The sequence below is a fragment of the Carassius auratus genome, chromosome 14 (assembly GCF_003368295.1).
Source record: "Carassius auratus strain Wakin chromosome 14, ASM336829v1, whole genome shotgun sequence".
Classification (NCBI taxonomy): domain Eukaryota; kingdom Metazoa; phylum Chordata; class Actinopteri; order Cypriniformes; family Cyprinidae; genus Carassius; species Carassius auratus.
The window spans coordinates 29,590,906-29,612,056 of NC_039256.1; the positions used below are offsets into that span (position 1 = coordinate 29,590,906).

At 36.3% G+C, this 21,151-nt stretch overlaps 1 protein-coding gene across 5 annotated transcripts in view; it reads right to left on the reverse strand.

Annotated features, from left to right (window-relative positions):
• Positions 1 to 148: 148 nt before the first annotated feature.
• The window catches only part of glra1 (glycine receptor, alpha 1), a 48,410-nt gene continuing 27,407 nt past the window's right edge, over positions 149 to 21,151 (reverse strand). For all 5 annotated transcript variants that reach the window (XM_026281147.1, XM_026281149.1, XM_026281146.1 and 2 more), the window contains 5 exons: positions 18,904 to 18,986; positions 17,215 to 17,352; positions 13,548 to 13,762; positions 10,134 to 10,280; positions 149 to 1,308 (listed from right to left, as the gene is read on the reverse strand). In XM_026281147.1, the coding sequence (XP_026136932.1) occupies positions 1,021 to 1,308; positions 10,134 to 10,280; positions 13,548 to 13,762; positions 17,215 to 17,352; positions 18,904 to 18,986 (871 nt within the window). In that variant the 3' untranslated portion in view covers positions 149 to 1,020. The remainder of the gene's footprint in view (positions 1,309 to 10,133; positions 10,281 to 13,547; positions 13,763 to 17,214; positions 17,353 to 18,903; positions 18,987 to 21,151) is intronic.

Consider the following 21,151-nt stretch of genomic DNA (forward strand, 5'->3'; position numbering starts at 1 on the left):
AAGATGCATCCTAAATATCGTAAACTAAACCTTTGTGCATTGTTTATTCTGTTGCACAATGCAGTGTTTACACATATAGACTGAAAAATCACTGTAATATACATTTGGTTGGAAATATAGATCTGTTATCATGGCACTGGCTGTACAGCTAAACCACGTTTAGAAAAATAACACTGTATGAAATATGAGTTATGAAAGATCCCTTAGCTTTTCCTTCTGCACGTTTCGGACATATTCTGAAATGGTGAAAATGCCAAAACCAAGGAATGGCGAGAGTTAAAAGTATGTTTTATTTTACATATACTAATATTTAATTTGTTTATTCAGCTTACATATCCAAAAGGTGTAAACATGAATGATTAAATGGAGTAATTTTTTTGGTCAACCTAAAGGATGATGTTGGCACATGAGCAGAACATAATCTGACGTTTCAAACAAAACCAAACTGAAAAAATGAGCACAGATAGAGGAACACATTTATCGTAACTTGAATAAATATATATTTTTCACTGGCAATCATCAAGACCCATTAATAATCGATATCAGAATGAAACATCGTCAGACCCCAGGACAACATTTTCACTGTGTATTCATGGAAGCCCCAAACTGCCTCGAGAAGACCAAAAATGGTTCCTTTTCAGTGACTGAAGTATTATCATTTAAATATACGATATATTACAGCAGTAATGTTTTTCAGTATTCTCCCAATACAGTACGTCTTCAAGTTGCAAAAAAAAGTTTTACAAGTTTTCCTCTTGGATTGCCAGTCATCCGTTCAGAAGTTCTTAAGTTGAATATTTACCTTTAGTCATTTTCATTTTTTTTAGTAAATATATTGCCACATTCATTTATCATGCATTTTACTGCATTGCTATTGCACAGGTCCGGATTATTCAGGAGGACAGGAGAGAAAGAGACGAAAAAAGGAATAAATACCTCTGCTGGGGACTCGAGTGAGAGCGCTGCAGTGAGAGGAAGGCGGGCACGGTGGGACGCGGAGGCGGATGGGTTCGCATCTCTTTACTGCTTGTGAACATCCTCGCTGCGTATGATCTTGTAAATGATCCAGTAGAAAATGTTAAAAATGAGGAAGACCAGTGGAAAGGCCACACGCGACACCGTGTCGATCCGTTTGGCGCGGCTGATGAAGAGCTTACGCATCTCCTCCACGGTCTTCTCAGGGGGGTTGGTGGAGGTGGGCGCATTGTTGTTGTTGCCCTTGATGGCCATGCCGTCTTTGGCCTGGAGGCACGCCGGACCCATGCCGTAGCCGGCGAAGCTGAACCGGCCGTCTCCCGCCTCGTCCTCCTGTCAATCGGTCAGGAAACACAATAGTCAAACACTAACCCTACTAACTAATATATTGTAATCCAGTGTCTTCATTGGTGAGGAGTAGACCAGTTTACTGAGCAATGAATTTGATATCAGTAATAATTTACCATATGATGCATGGTCATTGAAACAAAACAAAGTTGGAAAAATACACAAAACTACAAACAGTGGCTTTAAAAACATTTATTCACCCTCATGTCATCCCAGATGCATGTGGTGTTCTTTGCTCAGATAAACACACTCAGATTTTTAGAAAAACAAGTGGATGAAACCCTCAATTTTGAGGACTCAAATCCACCCCCCAGATGTAATGTGTGTGTGCCGTTTGCTGTATTTAAAATGAAACTTGTTTTGCACTTGCTGCTCTTATCTCACTCTCTTTCCATTTTTGTTTCCTTACATATATTTGTTTATTGACTGTTGCATGTAATCCATAAATCCAGCATTTGTTGTGAGCAACTGATTTGGGTTTTTCTGTTGGGTTCGGGCTCTAAACTGAACAGTACCACTCAGGTTAAAGCCCCATTCACAGCAAGAATTATAACTTTAAAGAAAACGATATTAGCATCCATACCAGCGAACTGTATAGTCTGTTTATTCTAAGCTCACATCTGCCACTTTAAATTCTAGAGCTAGTTATAGTAGGATGGATTCTGATTTGCTGTCAGTTTTTTTATCATTAATCGGCGGGAAAAAAATAATTCTGAAAATGAGTCCGATGATATGGTTTCTCTTTGCCTGTATCGTTATAGTTGTATTGTGGACTCCTATTCTTTAATATTGAGAACAATTTTAAGAACTATAACTTTATTATTTTCTGTCATACATTGGTTCATTAGTTTAAACTCACCAAAACATCAGCACTGTGAAACATGGCATAAGCATATTGTTTATAGCTAAAGAAGTTTAAAATACTATGATTTTCCTCACACAAATATCACTTCTTTCATATGGATTACTATCATGTTCATTTTGTGTGGTCTTTGAGGCATCAACTCTTGGGTTACCGGCGTCCATGAAAAAAATAAAGAATAATAAATTAGTGTCCATCTGAAGAAAGAAATTCATATTCATCTGGGAAGGCCTGAGGGTGAGAGAATTCCTTATCCCTTTAAATCCTCCAGTCCTCTTGGGTGGATTACATATATTTATGAGTATTAACTATATACATATGTCAGCTAGAGGACACAAGGTGTATTCAGAGGTCACAATCTCTCAGAAAAGTGAATGGACTGACCTTGCCCTGCTCCACACGCTCTTATTAGAGATTCAGCAGATGGACTCGATCGTAACGTTAATGAAAACAGAACCAAAATAACCACCCGCTTAATTACATTTCAGTGCACGCATAGATATTTCACCGTGATTGCCTGTTTAAACACGAAGCGTGGATGCGAAATAGGATCATTATGTTCGTAATGCATGTTTTTAATTTGCAGGTGCAAACATCTAGCGCTGGGAACTCTCCCGCTTGCTTTTACTGAAAGACCAGCCATTTTCTAGGCAGGACTCCATTTTTAGACACTTTGTCCTCCTTCCGTCCTTGTCTTTCAGCCATCCCATTTATAACTGTTAATGTGTGCCGGGGTAAATGGAAGATCACACTGATGTCATTCCACTGCCCCTTTGTTTTTGTATACGACGCTGTCTTTGATGCCGGGGTGCTACAACCTTTCCTTGTCCTTCAGTTGCACTGGCTCACCATTTGTAAGTATTACGGATGCTCGGCTTTATTTCTGCTGCCATGTGATTAATGTGGTGGCTCCGAGACGTGACGTGGAGCTGTAAAGAGAAGCCAGGCTGCAGCACCGCTGTGTCCTGCGTCACTTTCCCTCCCGGCCCGGCCCCTGCCAGATTCATTACCCTCCCTTCCTAATTAAAACTCAGCCATTACTGCATTAGGCGTGCGGGCCGCCTTCCCAGTCCGACTGTTAGAGGGGAGGGAAAAACACAATAAGCAGAAGGCTCACCCGCATCCTCGAGCTTTACAGCGGCGTGTGATATTACAGCCGCACGTCAGAATGCAGCTCACGCTAGCGTTTGCAAATCAGGGGTGTGGCCTCTCGGCTCCTTCATCAATCAAAGCCCGGGGATCTGACAGGTGTTTTGATGTCTTTCATTGGGATGTTGTGATAAACCACAGAAACCGAAATAGCTGTATGGTCCCAGCCTTGTGCCTTTATCATATATAAATATATATATATATTCAAAATATTTAGCATCAGATGTCCTGGACAGGGATGATTTCATATAAAGCATATATTAAAGTGAAAGTCAGCTCTATCGTATATGTTGAGAGCGGGATGATTTACTGCATTTATCCGTGTAGGACATTACATTGCACTGCATTTACATATGTCTGTTGTTTTATCACCTATGGGTGAGCTGGAATGAATATTTTACGAGCTGCGTGCGAAACAGATTCAGACATTATGCTGATGTGCCCAGTGGTTATGAGTCTTGAATGAATATATGTTTACAAAAATGAGATTTTTCTCCAATAAACATCTGTGCCCTCATAGATGTTGGGAATTTAAATGAGAAGCCGACGAATAGCATTCGCTCTGTGTATATCATGCAAGCATATTATGCCTTTCAGGTTTCTTTAATGGCCAGAATCATTTTCAAGCCTGTTTCCAAACAGTCACTGACATCAGCTGTATCGGTCCAACCGTATCTGAAAATCTCCATTCCTAATATAGTATAATGAGAACTGCTGGCTTTCAGGCCAAGCACTGATTCTGAATATGCTTATTAAATTAACACTTTCCTTTTGCTTTAATAGAGCTATGCATTTATCCTTGTGCATTTCCTTAAAACATAGCAAAAAAGAAAAAAAAAATTCAGATGCTTGCCCAGTCAAAAGTTACTACCCCATCAGAGGCTGGTACAGGAATGAGCTCTAAAATCCAAAATGAATGCATCTTATTAAATGGGTTTATGGTTAAATGTCTGAAATAAGAGGTTAGCACAAGCTCAAGATATTTTCATGTTTTATTCTACCACATAAAATATATCAATAATATCATTCCCCTTTTTTTTTACGTACGTTTTTACGTGTCTTGAATAAGGTGGTTGTCAGCAGTTGTCTAAATGGGACTCCCGAGGTTGTCGGAGACTTTAAATCTTATTTTTAGGCTCTTTTGAGTCAAAAGATATCACCCGAAACTGCTATTTTTGTCTCTATAAATGATTCAGGTTCTCTCCTTCAATGTAACTATGGGATTTTTTTCCAACCCATTTTAGAAAAGTAATCCTCTCCTGAACAGCCCACATGATACGAGACATCACTCATGTCCGCAACACAAGCAGTGTGCACTATAATAAACATGAAATATGGATATTTAGCTACTGTTTTTAGCAAACACTGTTGGATAGTAACTGATTACATGTATTCTAGTATTCTATGTAATCAGATTCCAGAAATGTAGCACTTGTTATTAGATTGTTACATTTTAGAGGCTCCTATTCAGATGACTTTTTTATGGATTACACCATTAATGGCAGTAAATTATTAATAATTAAGCTTCCCAATTCCCTTTCCCCCCCTTTTATATTTTAGTTTCTAAAAACTTCTACTTTGTGTCATATTTAGCTTTGAATATTCACAATAAAGAAATGCCATGCAACTTTAATTATAACTTAATTTGCGATCTATGCTCCTGAATTTGGGAACGAAAGCACCTCTCACTCAGTTCTACCATGTATGAGACAAATAATTGAGACAAACACTACCAAACTCAGATTTAGTCTGGTTAATGGTAATACAATATTTTTATAATTGTGATTAATTAATAACCGCCACATAAAACCCCTACAGTTCCAGCATTAACAGTTTGGGAAACCCTGGAGTAACGCAAAGTAAAAAAAGTAATCTAAAAGTTATCCAAAAGTAGTCCGAGTGCATTACCTAGAATTAGTAATCTAGATTATATCACGAACCACAACCCTCATCATGTAACTTGCAATCAGTAACTGGCTACAATTTGGTTATCAAATAAATTAAATAAATGTATGCATTTATCAGACGCTTTTATCCAACGCAACTTACAGTGCATTCAGGCAATCAATTTTTACCTATCATGTGTTCCAGAGGAATAGAACCCCCAACCTTGCGCTTCATAATTACCCAAAGTACAATCAGTTATACAAAGTTGACCTGGTGAACAAACATTATTCAAAAAAGCCTGACTTCAGAATAATCTGACTGACCAATAGGAATCAAGTATTCCAAAGAGTGGCGTTATAAGCAACAACAGAAGACTGCAGTACTTTGCAGCACACTTCAGTCCAGTGCCAAGTCCACTCGTCACCTCTGGCTCTATTAAACACTCCAGCACACTGAGCTGCACTAGAATTCAGGCTGCACCAAACCAAATAACACAAGACAAATCAGCCTCACTCTGCACCTTTAACATCCCAGCCAGATGAGTGACAGTGGTTTACTTATCTGCTCGTGCTTATTTGCCTTATTTGCATAGACAATCTGCCCTGGTATGAACAGCAGCTGCAGCGTTCAGAGTTCCCCGAGTGCTCCACCCTGCATCACAATCAGCCCTAACGAGGTGATTACTCTCCATCAATAGGCTGCTCACTAATACGCTCCTGTCATTGTTAGGCAAAGCAAAGACATCTGCAGTCCAGAGGTCGCATTGCTTCACACAGTTATTAACACAGCTCTGCCAGGACACGCAGTCTGGTACAGTCCCACGCGCTGAAGCAGTAAACTGGACAGGTTCCAGCAAATAATCTAATATAAGTCAAACAGCATAAACTTTATGCTATTTTATTAAAGAACGAGAGCTAAATTACAGTCTGTTTATGCAAATGAACTTGTTCCTGAGTAATACATTTTTAAGATTAAACACTGGGAAGTGAGCTTGCTTTTTCATTTGAACCCTAAAGGTTCTGCATGCAAGAATAATAATTATATTTGCATTTTTAATTCAGTTTTGGCTTTGTTCACTGACTGATGCATTTTGCACATAAAACTGAAGCATTGGTTAAATCTGTAGAAGCACACGACTCTTATTTCTGTCATTTCTTTATGTGCTACTATGCAGTTATTTTGAATTATTTATTCTTGTTCTAGCATAATTAGTTCTGATTGGCTGAAGTCATTTTTAGGTAAAACCTGATTAGCTGACTTCTGGGAGTTAAGAGTACCCAGGGTTTATTTTCCAGTCACACTAAGGCACCATACAAATATATACATACTTTACTTCTATATAGTAAGTTAAAATGAATAGGTAAAAAAAGTAATAATTTTGGATACACATAAAACAGAAGAATAAACTACTCCAATGACCTTCTGCTCCCAGAAAGACACTGAAGTGCACATCCAATAAAGTGTAACAGTTTCCATACAATTTTTCAGTGGCTTTGGTTTCTGGATTCTCTATTATATCCATTTTTAATTTTTTAATAAAAATAGAGTTATTAGCCATAAATCAGCAAACTAGCTACAAAGAGAAACACTTGATTTGAAGTAAAACTGCATTTGAAAATCAGACAAAAAGACAACGAGGGAAAGAACTACAATCTCATGAATCACCCTGAACAATTGAGTTAAAAACAATGGATCAATATAGATTGATTTTTAAAAATTTTAAGATTTTGGTTATGTATTTATGCATGTAAAATATGCATGTACACAAATATTTAAGCATTTCAAGTTTACCAACTTACGATAGAGTTGGATTTTTTACATGATTTGCTTGTTTTGCTATTCTCTGTTTGGTGAAATTATCACAAATAATTTAATATAATTTATGTATATATATATATATATATATATATATATTTTTTTTTTTTTTTTACCAGAAATTCCATGGTCGAACATTATTTAAAAAGAAAAAACCTTGTTGAAATAATGAAATAATGCAGGCTGATGGCTTCAACAGAAGCATTTACCATTGATTAACAACCTCGCCGCTCACAGTAGGTCTATCTACGATGGTTTACAAGTTATGGTTAAAATCAATTCCCCTTGAGAAAATTAATGGGATTTTTTACACCCGGAACCCAACTATTGCACTCTGCGGACACTTTACTATCCCATGGGGGCCACAGAAGAGGATTTGTGAAGGGCAGTGAATGTGGTACATCCGGATACACACATTTTTTTAATGTCTGCAAAGTATTACTTAGGCTGCATTTACACTGCAGGTCTTGATGTCCAAATCTGATTTTCTAACTACATCTGATTTTTTTTATGACCCGCTCACATCATCTTTAAAAGTGTCCTGTATCCAATTTTTGCATTTACACTATACACTGCTGAAACTACCAAACGTATACACTCTGACCCGAAAAAGGAAGTAAAACAGCACGAAATACATGGATGCAGATGCAAATACAATTATACAGAGTTTTGCTTTCCACAATATTTTGTAAAGTTAACAAAAAAATCAGCAAAACATTCTCGTACGGGGGAAAAAAAAGGAGACCTTGTTGCAGCCTGGGTGAATTTAGCGCCTATAAGTCATCATGTGATCTCAGTGGGTGGTGTCCATCTGAGTTGATGTCACTTTTTTAATGACATACGACTCGCATTTACTGGGGAATATCTGATTTGTCTGCTTACATGGCACACGCAAATGCAAGTATTCATATTCATATCTGATTTATTACCACATATGAATGAGGCCTGAATCCGATCTGAGAACATCGGAATCCATGCGTTTTTTTCCTGCTTACACGTTCACCGGTCATATTCGATCTGTGCCACATGAGAGGAAAAAATCGGATTTGAGTCACTTGAACCACGCAGTGTAAATCACTACAGCGATTTTGGAAGGAGTCTTAGAGTTTAGGGCACTCAGTAGTAAGCTAGCTAATGCCAGCTAAGCAAGACTAGGATGAGAGTAACACAGGCTAGAGTAAGGCTGCCCAATGTGCACTACCTTCCAGGACCCTATACTTCATTTTTATTTCAGCTTCAACAATTATATATATAAAACACAAGCTTCCTCTAGGGCCAGTCCCTTCACTGAAGAGCACACATCTCTGTGCTGTCTGGCAGGGGGACGCCAGCTGCCACATGCAGGAGGAGGAGGAGGAGGAGGTGGATAAGCTCCTGTGGTAATGCCGGGGAGTTGTTTTATTGTGTAGTGCAGGGAGGTGACAGCTCCGGGCTGCAGTGCAGAGAGCAGACACTGACTGATAGCCCCAGTGAGGCAGAATGAAGGGCTGAACCCCAGCCGTGGATCACTGTGGCCGGGGAGTTTCATTAACCAGGCGGTGATCATGATAATGCAGCAAACCTACTGCTGTGCTGCGCCTGCTCAAATGAAAACACGGCATATACACACTAATATTTAAGCATGCAGTCATGGTCATGTGAGCATTCCCTTTAGCGTCTATCCAAAGCCATGATGTCCAACACAAAATGGAGAAATAGTCTGTCATTATTTTTGTTCTCAAAAGCTTGAAATGGAGAACAAATATATGATAATGAAATAGTTGCGATATATACTGCCATTCAATTGCAGTTTCACCATTTGCCCTTGTCATGTGAAGGACTGCTGTCAGCGAGGGCTGTGTAGACCGTCTCTGTGGATTTACCTGTGTGGGGCTAATCTCACTGTACCTATTACCAGCAGCCCAGAGGCAAAGTGAGGATTACAACGGTGGGATTCAGGATTTATTCTGAGCTTTCTCAGCTACTTGAAAGATCTCACCATGCCAACTCACTTTACTCTATGAATGGAAGGAGCACTGATGTTTCAACTTCATCTCTCATTACTGGTTTCAGTCTTAGCATGCCAAAGTCAGGAGAGAAGATCAAACCAGAAACTCCAAATATGATGACACTCTTATGGAAGAGCGCTTTATTAAAACATAATGGCATACTACCATTCAAAAGTTTGTGGTCAGCAAGAATTCATTTTAAATAAATGAAAACAAGGACGCATAAACTGATCAAAAGTGATAGTAAATGCATTTGTAATGTTACAGAAAATCCTGTTAATTTCTATTTAGCAAGTTTTCAGCATTAATAATAAGAAGAAATGTTTCTTGAGCAGCAAATCAGAATGATTTCTGAAGGAACATGTGACACTGAAGACTGGAGGAATGATGCTGAAAACACAGCTTTGCATCAAAGGAATAAATTACATTTTACAATATATTCAAAAAGAAAACATTTATTTAAACAGTAATAAATATTTCACAATATTACTGTATTTTTCTTACTCAAAACTTATAAGCGGTAAGAAATATTATGTGTATGTATATATGTGTATATATATATATATATATATATATATATACACACACCATTTTTTTTTCGGACTATATGTCGCACCTAAGTATAAGTTGCATCATTCCAAAAATACATCATGATGAGGAAAAAACATACATAAGTCGCACTGGACTATAAGCATTTATTTAGAACTAAGAACCAAGAGAAAACATTACCGTCTACAGCCACGAGAGGGCAATACAGTATATATTCATTAAATGTGTTAAACATATTTAATAAATAGATTAGTAATAATATTTGTTATTTTTTTTTTCTCTATACTTTTCTGCAGACCCCTAAACATCCCTCTTAAGGACACTAGTTTGACTATTACACTAGTAAATCCAGGTTGTGATTTTTATTTTCATCCGCAGTAATGCACTGTTGAAGGTTTTGAAAGCCCTGAATGTGGCATCATGCTATTGTTTTTGTCAGACTCTGCTCTTCAAAGACCTGATGAAATATTTACTGTATTCTGTACCTCCGAATGTAACCAGGAATCCCTCACAGTGGGTCAGTGCTTATAGATGAAGTGTGTTTGGACTGTAGGGCTCACCTTAAGATGCCTTCTCCTCCTATGGAAGCGCAGCAGCTCCTTGTGTTGGCGTGCAATGAAGTTGACGGCCGCATACTCCAGCAGTGCAGAGAAGACAAAGAGAAGGCACACTGCCATCCAAATGTCAATGGCTTTCACATACGAGACCTGCAGCGAGACGAAACCAACAGGATTGGCGACGAGCAAAGAAGAACAACTCTGAATCACTGCCTGGCTGAAAGTTCACTCACTTAGCTCAGGTGCTCAAAATTTTCAAGTTGAGAAAGTCATAAAATACGCCCATTATAAGGAAGAATACCTTTCATCTGGAATCCAGAGAGCTAAAAGGACTATTCTACCTAGTCTGAGATAGGGGATCAAAGTGTTAATGAATAAACTATGTCAATTTTCAGAACTTTGGCTCAGCAGCTGAGTCTTTATGCAGGTTTTTTCAGAGTGTGATCGGCCTGATTGAAGTGTGCGCTGAGAGCTGCTGCTTTGGCCTGGAAAAGAGTTCGGCTGCCGGCCCGACCGCTTGGCTGAGACTCGCTTTATTTGACAAGCCAGTGACCAAAGTGGTTGTGGAGTTCAGGTGGCATTACAGAGCGCACGGTTCACAAAGCATTGTTGGGGGCGCGCTGGGCTGATGAAATACTCCCCTCTGATCTTCACCGCTAATCTCAGATGCTCTTACTGAAACGCTTCTCCTGCCTTAATTGAAACCTTTGGAATTATTTCCACCAATAACACCTACCATTAAAACCTAACAGTCTTTTGAGTCTTAGCCAAAGACAAAGCTGTGTAGATAAATGTAGCTGGATATAGGGGAGGTACAGAAAAACATGCATAATCATTACTCTAGCATAGCGGTAGGTGATCTGCCCCAAAATATCATATCACAATCTTATAACACACAAAAAAAAGATCTGAATCGCGATCTTCCCAATTTTGAGATCTATTGGGAATATCCAGATGGGATATGCATGTATCTGTTTGAAAAATGTGCATGCATTAAACAAAAAGTTGTCAGAATTGTAATTAAAACCGGAGTTAAACTTTAAATCCAGAATGCAAAATATTTCAAAATCCCTGGTAGTGCTTCTGACAGGCACTCTTCAGATTGGGAAAATAGTTCCTGTGGCTCAGTGGTAGAGCACTGCATTAGCAGCACAAAAGGTTGTGGGTTTGATTCCCAGGAAACACATATCCTGGTAAAAAAAAAATGCATATCCTGAATGCACTGTAAGTCGTTTTGGATAAAAGTGTCTGCTAAATGCATCAATGTAAATGTTTGTCAAAATCAAAGCAAACTAAATACTGCTAGCTCATGCTGAATTAGTTTTTCAAATGCATCAGCATACATAAAATACACATGGCAGAAGATGCATGATTTAATTTGGCCAGTCACAATAATTTTTATAGGCAATCATTTCAGTATTTTTTTTTACATTATTACAGGATATAAAAGATCACAGTCTGTACAAGTTGCTTGAAAAGTACATCATGGACATCTTAAAGATCGATCACAATATCCCCACCCCTATTGCAACAACAAGCATGTCTGACTCAAAAACCACCTGCCGAATATCAGAACTGGGAATAATATGTCAGGACATACTTATACAATCCTCTTTAATTTTATAAATCCATGCTGGAAGATTTTATGTAAGGCATGACAACCTATCTGAACCTGAACAGTGTGTGTGCCAAATCATGATGCTTGTAAATGATGAAGAACATGTCAAACTACAGCACTATCCTGTCTCATCATAACGCAGCATGAAAGATCTGAAACCCCTGTGTGCAATGTACTACAGCAGGATGAAGAAGTGCATTCAAGGTCACAAAGAGAGATTTGGAAATGATGGACACAATTTCTATTTTGTTAGAAAGTAATTAATTCTCAACAGCCACGCCACTCACAGAACCCTTTCAGAATTACATTATGAAGTAATTAAATGGCCAATAATAGCACGTCATTGAATAATCATCAACACAAACAGCTATCAGTGCAAAGCATTAATGAATAAACAATCAGCTGTACAGCCACATGCTGGCCATCCCAGCGCCGCAGGATAAATAGGTACTTGATTATTGGATTTGATATTTTTCAGAGGCATGTCTCTAACAAAATGCCCTTTGGTACTGCATCTTGTACGAAACATTATTTACAACAAATTTAATCCTAGAGTGGAAAGTTTGCAGTAGCCTTATAAAAAAAAATAACAAAATATGTTTATAAATTATAAAATATACGGCTGTCTCTCGAAACCAAGTTCACTTTGACATCATATTTTGGCATCAAGGTCATGACATTTCCCCTGATCGATTTAAAATGTCTGTATTTTTGTTTTTAAATCTAGATTTTCTGTGCTTGTTTGTACACTGCACAAACTGTAATTTATCTGTTGCACCAAAGCAAAAAGAACAAACGATATTAACATTAAAATGATTAACGTGCAAGCTGAGCACAGTTTCTATTTATAACACGTTTAAAGTGTTGCCCAATGTAGCCAATCACAGGCATAACGGTTGATTTCTGGAACGCAATGACCAATCAGAGGTGATTAAGATAGAATTCACTCACCGCAGTTCTGAAATTTGCATGGTCATGAATCCTCTCATTTTAACACATAAAGTGTAAACATTGTGACAGATTCATTATGCATATGTTCGTCGGTTATAACAGCTTTATAAGCCCATGCTTGCTTTTCAGTTAAAAATACCAGTGGTTTGTTACAGCCTAAATAACAAATATTTTATCGGGAGCGTTTATGTTGAGCTGTTGTGGAGCTTAGGAGATGTTACAGAACCATTTCATGTACATTTCTTCGATGTACTGAAAAAAAATCTGTATAGATTACGTCTATGCAGGCTTTTGTGGGCGGGAGCGGGACAAGATAACATATTTTGGGACAGAATCTTGCGGGAGCAGGACTGAAAAATCTTTCCAGCACAGGTCTCTAGATTAGTGCTTCTTATCACAAGTGAAGACGGTTGGCACATGTTGCAAATGCACGTTAAAATGACCCGAACTCAGAGCAGATGCAGAGATGGAGTTTGTGTGGAGCAGCATTTACTAAAAAAACAGATTCTGCATTGCATATATTTATTTAACTAGCCTTCGTGATTGGATAATTGCACTAAGCCATGTTCAGTTTTATTTCAATTAATAGTGCACCCCTACTTATCTAGATCAGTGTGGACAGAAACAAAGATGCTAGCACATGTGTGACCGTTGACAACGCTGCTGCAAATGAAGTCTTAAAACTCTCTGAGGTTCCAGCGTGGTCAGGATGATGTTCATGTTGACTGTGACTGAGTCTAGTACAGCCCATAACACACTGCAGTGATACAATCAATAATATGCTTCTAAAAAGGGTGAACGCTACATTATCAGGGATTTTTACTGTTGGGATGAGCATGACGACTGACCTTGGGAAGAGAAGCTCTAGATCCTGAACTCTGGGTGGTCATGGTCAGCACAGTAGTGATGCCCAAGCCAACACGGGCAGGAGCAGCGTCCATGTTGATCCAGAAGGAAACCCAAGACAAAATGACGATCAGAAGACTGGGAATGTACATCTGGATCAGATAATAGCCCATCTGTCTCTCCAGGTGGAAACGAGCCTCTATGCAGGTGAACTTCCCTGGAACACAAAAAGCATGCAGATTTTATTGTCAACTCATGTTTCATTTGATCCTCTAGAGTTTTGTCATTGCATGTTTGAAACAGGCTTTATATAGGGCTGGGAAGCGAGAAGTGGTTCTTTTTCAGAAATGATTCCCAAATATCAGAATCAAATGAGTTTCCCAAACTAAAACACAGATACTGAATCTATAAAGCAAATTAGAGAGCAAGACTAGTAAAGTCCAAATACAGAACAAATGATTTCGGTTCTTTTTAGAGAATTGAGTGCATACTTGGCAACTAGTGCAGTCTGAATCCTAAACAAATGACTCTTGTGAATCGATTATTTTGTGAATCAAATATATACAGCTTACAGACTTGGCCCTGTTTAGACTTTTTCTCCCACATGACAGCAAGTAGTTAAATATATATGTTATGTGCTTGTCAATAGTACTCTGTAAAAATAAATGAATTAAATGTTTAGAATAAGTATAGCTTGTAAAGCATTTATGCCACAACAATCAATCAATCAATTAATAAAAGGTCATTTAAAATCATCAAAGTCATTAAAAGTCTATGCAAACTCATTTTGGAAGAATTGTTTAGAATATTTTTTTACTAAAATTATCTAATTACTTGGCTATAGAATTGTATTTCTTACTTTAAAATTCAAGAAAATTAACTATTAAGGATCATGAACAGCTAAACAGGAATTGGAGACATATAAATAAATTAAATATGACATTTTGGTCAGCTTAGTATTGCTTTAGTTATATGCCACCTCAAAAATGAACCAATAAATAATCAAACCTGATTAAATCAGTAAAAAGTCTATGCAAACCAATTTTAGAAGAACTGTTAAAAATGCATTTATCTAATCATGCAAGAATAGAACTGAAATGTACAAATGCAAAATATGATAACAATTGCAATGCAATTCCAATTTACAAAAAAAACTAAGAACCATTTAGGATCTGCTAACCAAGAATCAGAAATGGAACCAGAGTTGTCAAAGACCCCAAAAATTGGTCCATTAAGGATCCAGAACTGCTATAAGGATCAGAAACTGTAACCAGAATTGTCAAATCCCTTTCTTAGTTTCGAAGGGCCATGATGCTTCCATGTTCCCACACTATAACTAGACAGCTGAGCTGAAAATGTCAAGGCCAAGGTTCATTTAACTTCCAGCATTTCCTCAGCTGAACTGGGATTGTCGAGCTTTTGCAGTTGTTGTTGAGCTGATGCAGCATAAACCTCTAGATTATTCCCTGACCCTTGGGAATATTATGTATTGACTACACTGCTGCATTTATGAATATAAATAAAGACAAAGACAAATGCTAGTATAAAAAGCAAACTGAGGTATTGACTCAAACAGAATCTCAAACACAGAGAGCAAACACTATATTTGCACTGCGATCTTTGTTGTTCGTAAACAGCCGAGTGAGGAACAGGAGAGATGCAACTGACCAGCGCTAAAATTAAAAGCACATCAGAATCTATTTCTCCCAAGGGACCTGGAAGATGCAATCGAACGAGGAAGACAAACTGAGAGGAGGCTGGACTGCAGAGCTTACTAGGCCTGCAAAATAGATTGCCATTAATAAATCTAAGAAAAACGTCATTTTCATTTCCAGTTAATGCTTGACTGGGGAGCAGCAGAGCACATGTACAACTGTCCAGAGCCACGACTATGCAGAGAGAGAGAGAGAGAGAGAGAGAGAGACGATCGGGGCATCTTCAGGGTCTTCCATGGACTTTGATGAGCACAAACACCTGATAGGTGAAGTGCAAAGCAAGCAAACCAAAAAAATATGACCTGTTTCTGCGTGAGATGCAGCTCAGACAGGAGTGAGAGAAAGAGAGAGAAAGAGAGAAAATTGTGCGAATATTAAGGTTTATTAAAGTATTGAAGTCTGACTGCTATTAGTTTGTTCTGGATTACCTATACCTGGTCACATATACAAATACATACAAGAGGAAAGGGATATGTAGCAGAATAATACTTGATACAAAATAAAAACGATGGGTCTGTATGAGAATACATTTGTGTAAACATTTTAAAGTTACATTTTTTAACTTTATTGTTTATTAGCAAGAACCACAAATGATTTGAAATCATTTACTTTTTGTAAATACATTTTTTTTTACATTTAATTTTTAAACTTTCAATTTATGTACAGGTTTACAATAAGGTCCTATTAATTAACACTAGTAAATGCATTAACTAACATTAGCAAACAATAAGAAATACATTTGTTACCATATTTATGAATCTTTGATAATGTTAGGAATAAAATTACAACTGTTCATTATTTGTTCATTTCAGCACAGGTCTATTAAATAATATTAATAGATACAATGCTTGATTTTAATAATGTATTAGTAATGATAAAATTAACAGCTAAGATTAATAAATGTGTAAGAAGTAGTTTGCATTGATAGTTGATAACTAATAAAGTTAACTATTATAAACAAATTAATTTCAAATAATTTATATTTTGTAAGCAAATTTCATTTAAAATTTGAATCAGAAAGATTAATTTTAATAGTTTCATTAGTAAGTGTCTATTCAAATTCAAGTTTTTCCATACATACATTTAAAGAAACAAAAACAAAAATGATGAAAAATAAACAAAACATACATACTCAAAAATAGGGAGAACATATATTTTCCTCCATTATGAAATATCTTTCATGATTTATTTAATATCTCAGGTTGTCTGTAATTGCTTGCTATAAACAGCGTAAATTATGTCATTGTTTTGTTCTTGAGTAAATTCAATTTAAAGAGGTCATTTATATTAAAATATTTAAATTTCATTCTGCTTGTGTTTTATGATTGAGCAACAATGCTATAAACATTTGGGATAGTAAAATGTTTTTATTTAATTTAATTGTTTTATACACAGTCAATAGGAATCGTAAAATTCTAAAAATCTACAACAATCTAATAATTCTTCATGTAATTGTAACATAATACAGTAACCTTTTAACCCTTAAGCTTCATGATTTCAGATAAATTTGATCTACTTAAAAAAATTGCCTAATGTTAAATCAAAATTAAAGAAAGTATATTCAATGAAACTTTATCGAACAAAACAAAACCCACAAAATCTCATTATCCCGATGATGATAATTCAAGAAAAAAAGACAATCTGCTCTGACTGTCCCTGCTGTTTTGGCTTGCTACTATTTTCGATCTGAACTAGTCTGGCCTTTAGCAATTTTCCAGTTTATCTGGAGTGTAACAAATCCTGACAGTCAACACCGGCTGAACAGATGGTATTTAACCCAATCGAAAGTTCACCAAGAAGATTCGAAGCAGAGTTGAGGTCTACAACCTTTGACTGAACCCCCTTGGGTACCAAGAGCTTCGTAACAATAGATCCAACAACAGTGATTAGCATTTGTGTCTGGACGTTTAACTGAACAAAGACCACAGCTTCACAGCAGATGAACCACACTCACCTGTGTTATAGTGTTTGGTGCAATAGCGCAGATCCTTCTCTTCCTTCAATATAAACTGAGGTAAAGTCAGTCCGTCTGCTACCTGCACGGCTCCCTTCTCGTCCCACTCGAATATAAGATCGTTCATCGTGTAGCCAACTAGTGGAGGAACAATGAAACAATGGATAAGTAAAACAAGAGCTTTTATTTGTGCAGCATCTATTTTAGTGGATCTCCAAACATTGGGAGAAATGATCTTAACACACACACACAGATGAGTAGATTACTTACAAACGGTAGTTCGTTACTGATTACAGATCGCATGATGGCTTGGTAACACAGTCTGGGGTTACCCATTTTAGACAATGTGTTCGGACTACTTTTTAGATGATTTCTCTAATTTATTATAAATGCCCCACTAAACCTACCATATTGATTAAAAAACAACAAAAACAAAAAGTGAAAGACAATTTATCAAATTTTCTGGTTGATAGTGAGTTGATAAAAAGCTAATAATAATAATAATAATAAAAATCATACAAGTGTACAATATAAAATCATTTAAACATTTGAACTCTAAAAATATTAATATTGTATTTGTTTACCTGCATGTCAATGTGACCATTAACCAACATCAGAGAACTGTAAACATGCAAATAATGTGTTGTTAAATTACTGTAATATTAACTTCTTCAGGGACATTTCAAGTAAATATTTTGTCGGTAAAACATTTGGGAATCCCTGCATTATCCCAAACATTAATTTAATACACATGAAAAAAATTACATGCCCAAAGTCTTCAAGTTCTATGCACAGATCAGATAATCAGTGTTTGGTAACTTGCATAATTATTTGTTTCATACATGGACTAATCACTTAATAGGTGCCCCCCACCTCCACCCCCCACTAATTCAGAAGCATGGTTTGCAAAAGTATTTATAGTACATAACAGTAGGTGTACATGTACATAACAGTACATAATAGTAGATTTAGTAGTACATAAGAGTACATAAGAGTAGTATAGTAGATAAAAAAATTTGAAAGAGAAAAAAACATGAATTAGGTAAAATCTATAAATTAGGAATAATTTATGACCATTGTGTGAATATGTGAGCATGTAATCCATAAAATGGTAACTGTAATTTGATTATGAGCATTTTAAAATGCAATATACTCTAATTACAAGTTTCATTAATTTTTGGAATTTGATTTCCTAATCCAGATTTCTACCCAGCAATGATGAATTATCAACATTTAACAGCAAAATGTGAAAAATAAATTGCACAGACCACAATCAAAGCTAGTGCATTTGCCAGCTTGACATGTAGAAATCAGATTTTAATGGGAGAAATTTCTTCAAATATTACATAGCCCCCTGTCACCCATTCCAAAATTCCCCCAAAAAACCTGCCACATCTGTCATGTGACTCCTGGTAATCATCATTTTCACAAAGCTTCAATCAATCAAAGTTTCCCCAACAGAAGCATGCTATAATTTGGCAAATTTGAGAATCAATAGTAAATAACAGAGAACTGTAAATGCAGGAAGGGCCGGTGCTCGAAGCATCTCTCTGCTGACTGCTGAATCTACTTGAAGGCGGCTTTAAATCACTACGCTCTTCATCTGCTGGTGCAAGCCTGTACAACATCCATCACTGCACCGCTGAATAAATCCTCTCCATCTGGCTGAAAGGATCAGGGCATACTTACAGCTCTCCAGCTGCATTATACAGGTCTGCACATCCATAGGGAAATTCTTCAGGTCCATGGGGCAGGCCAGAATCAGTGTTATTCTGAGAAACACAACAGAACCGCCGTCAGCAACAAACTCCACCACAGATCAAATTAGACAGCTCTTACTTTCCTCCTTTTCCACTGGTCAAACCGTACAAACTTCAAAGAAAACCTTCACCCAATCAGTATTTTATTTTTAGTATTATTATATAACATTATGGTATCTAACAAGCTTTATTTTTTTTAGTTTTCATTAAAACTTTAGTAATTGCATTTATAATTTGTATTAATATTACGAATAATTAGTGACTTTAATACTTAACTCTTTCCTCACCAGTGTTTTTTTTTTTTTTTAAGTTGCCAGCCACCAACAGCATTATCTTCACAAATTGAGAATGGCCTGCTTTTAAATCAACAAACGAACCTGTTTTATTCATGCATTCATTTTGTAATCAACACTTGAATGTGGGGGAGTTTTGTACAAGAAAAAGAAAAAAAAAAGAACAATTTTGTTAATAAAGAACACCAAAGAGAACCACACTTTTGTTCTGGACCAGATTCAGAACGATGATCAAAACACAGAGTACATTGCTTTCATCAACACCTCTAAAGCTTCACAGCTTCACCTCAACCACTTCCTGATAAAGTTTGGCAGTTTTCATTTATATGCCGTTTAAGGCTTGATCATATTATTTAACATATGCATCTGAGTTCACAGTTTTAATGTTTATGTTTCCTTTCATTTATTGTCAAGATCTGAGTTAAAGTATCCATTGTTGCTTGCAGTTTGCCTATAAAAGTCACACAAACTAACATTTGACCATTTTAACATTAAATAAGCACATAATCAAAACCTGAGATTATTAACCTTTTAACTGTCACCCCCATTTTTGAACATGGACGTGAAAGTACACTATTCACACTTAAATTGTTATTATTCATAAACGCTTTTGAATACAGACCAAAGGTTGGTCTCTTTTTAAAGAAGACAATCTGCAGATTATTGCAGAAGTGAAATCATTTACAAAAATGAAAGCATAAAAAAGTTATAGAAGTTTACATTTACTGTAAATACATTTATTATTTTATTTTTATTATATTTTATATAAAGTAAATATTTTATAAAATATGTTTTAATCCAAAATTGCTATAAAATTAATGCCATATGTCTAAATAAGTTGTGTTCCAAATTTGAAGTTGATATAAAAAAAAATGTAGGTTCATATGCAATTTTGTTAAGGCGTTATACCACATAAAGCCACCGGGGGCCATTGAAACTCCATAGAATTTTTTGGATGCATTTTTCTGTCACAAATGTATCAATTTCTCTCTCAATATTATGTCTGTGACAAAATAACCACCAAATATGGAATCTTGAGACTCAGACCTTTCCAACGATATGTATTTTGTCAAGATTATGAAAAGTTTTGATTCTAAAAGATCGTAATATATTTGGAATATGACCCCTCCCACTAAGGGGGAGGAGCACGCTAAAAGATTTTAAAGTATGATTTCCATGGTAACGCAGTGTCCGATTTCAAAATGGTTTTCATAAGATGAATTTGGATATACAATTTATGATGATTACTAAAACATGTGATAGGGAAAAAGGAAGCGGAGTAGATTTTTTGTGACAAAGGTCAGAACTCCTGTTATGATGTATATGTTTTGAGGTGCACTCTTTTTATAAATTAATCTTTTACTGTTCCTTCATCATTTTTAACAACAAAACGTGGTCAAATATCTATTTAGGAGTCTTAGACCTTTCCAACGATATATAGTTTGTCATGATTAGATTATTATATAATTGTAATATATTGAAGTAAATTTAGGCGTCCCGTATACGGGACGGTGACATTTAACATTTAAATTTTGTGTGTTGTTGTTCCTGCCGTGATGTAACAGAAATAGAAATCGTTTTTGAAATAGAATCAGATCACATTTTTCTGTTGCGGTTAGTTAGGACAAAAACTCTGATTAACAAAGAAAAGAATACCTTTTATCTGGTTAGGATGCAGTGTAATATTATTTTTATTTGATTAGAATTAAACTTTTCTTCAAATAATGCCAACACTGTTTTTGGTTTTAGGTTTGATTAACAATATCAGCACTGCAACTATAATTACAATTCAGTTGTTTTTCACTCATAATTTTTCTCATAATCCACTTCCGCTGCAGCTCTCGAATCAAATATGGTGCAAGCCGTTTTGGTTTTATGAGACAC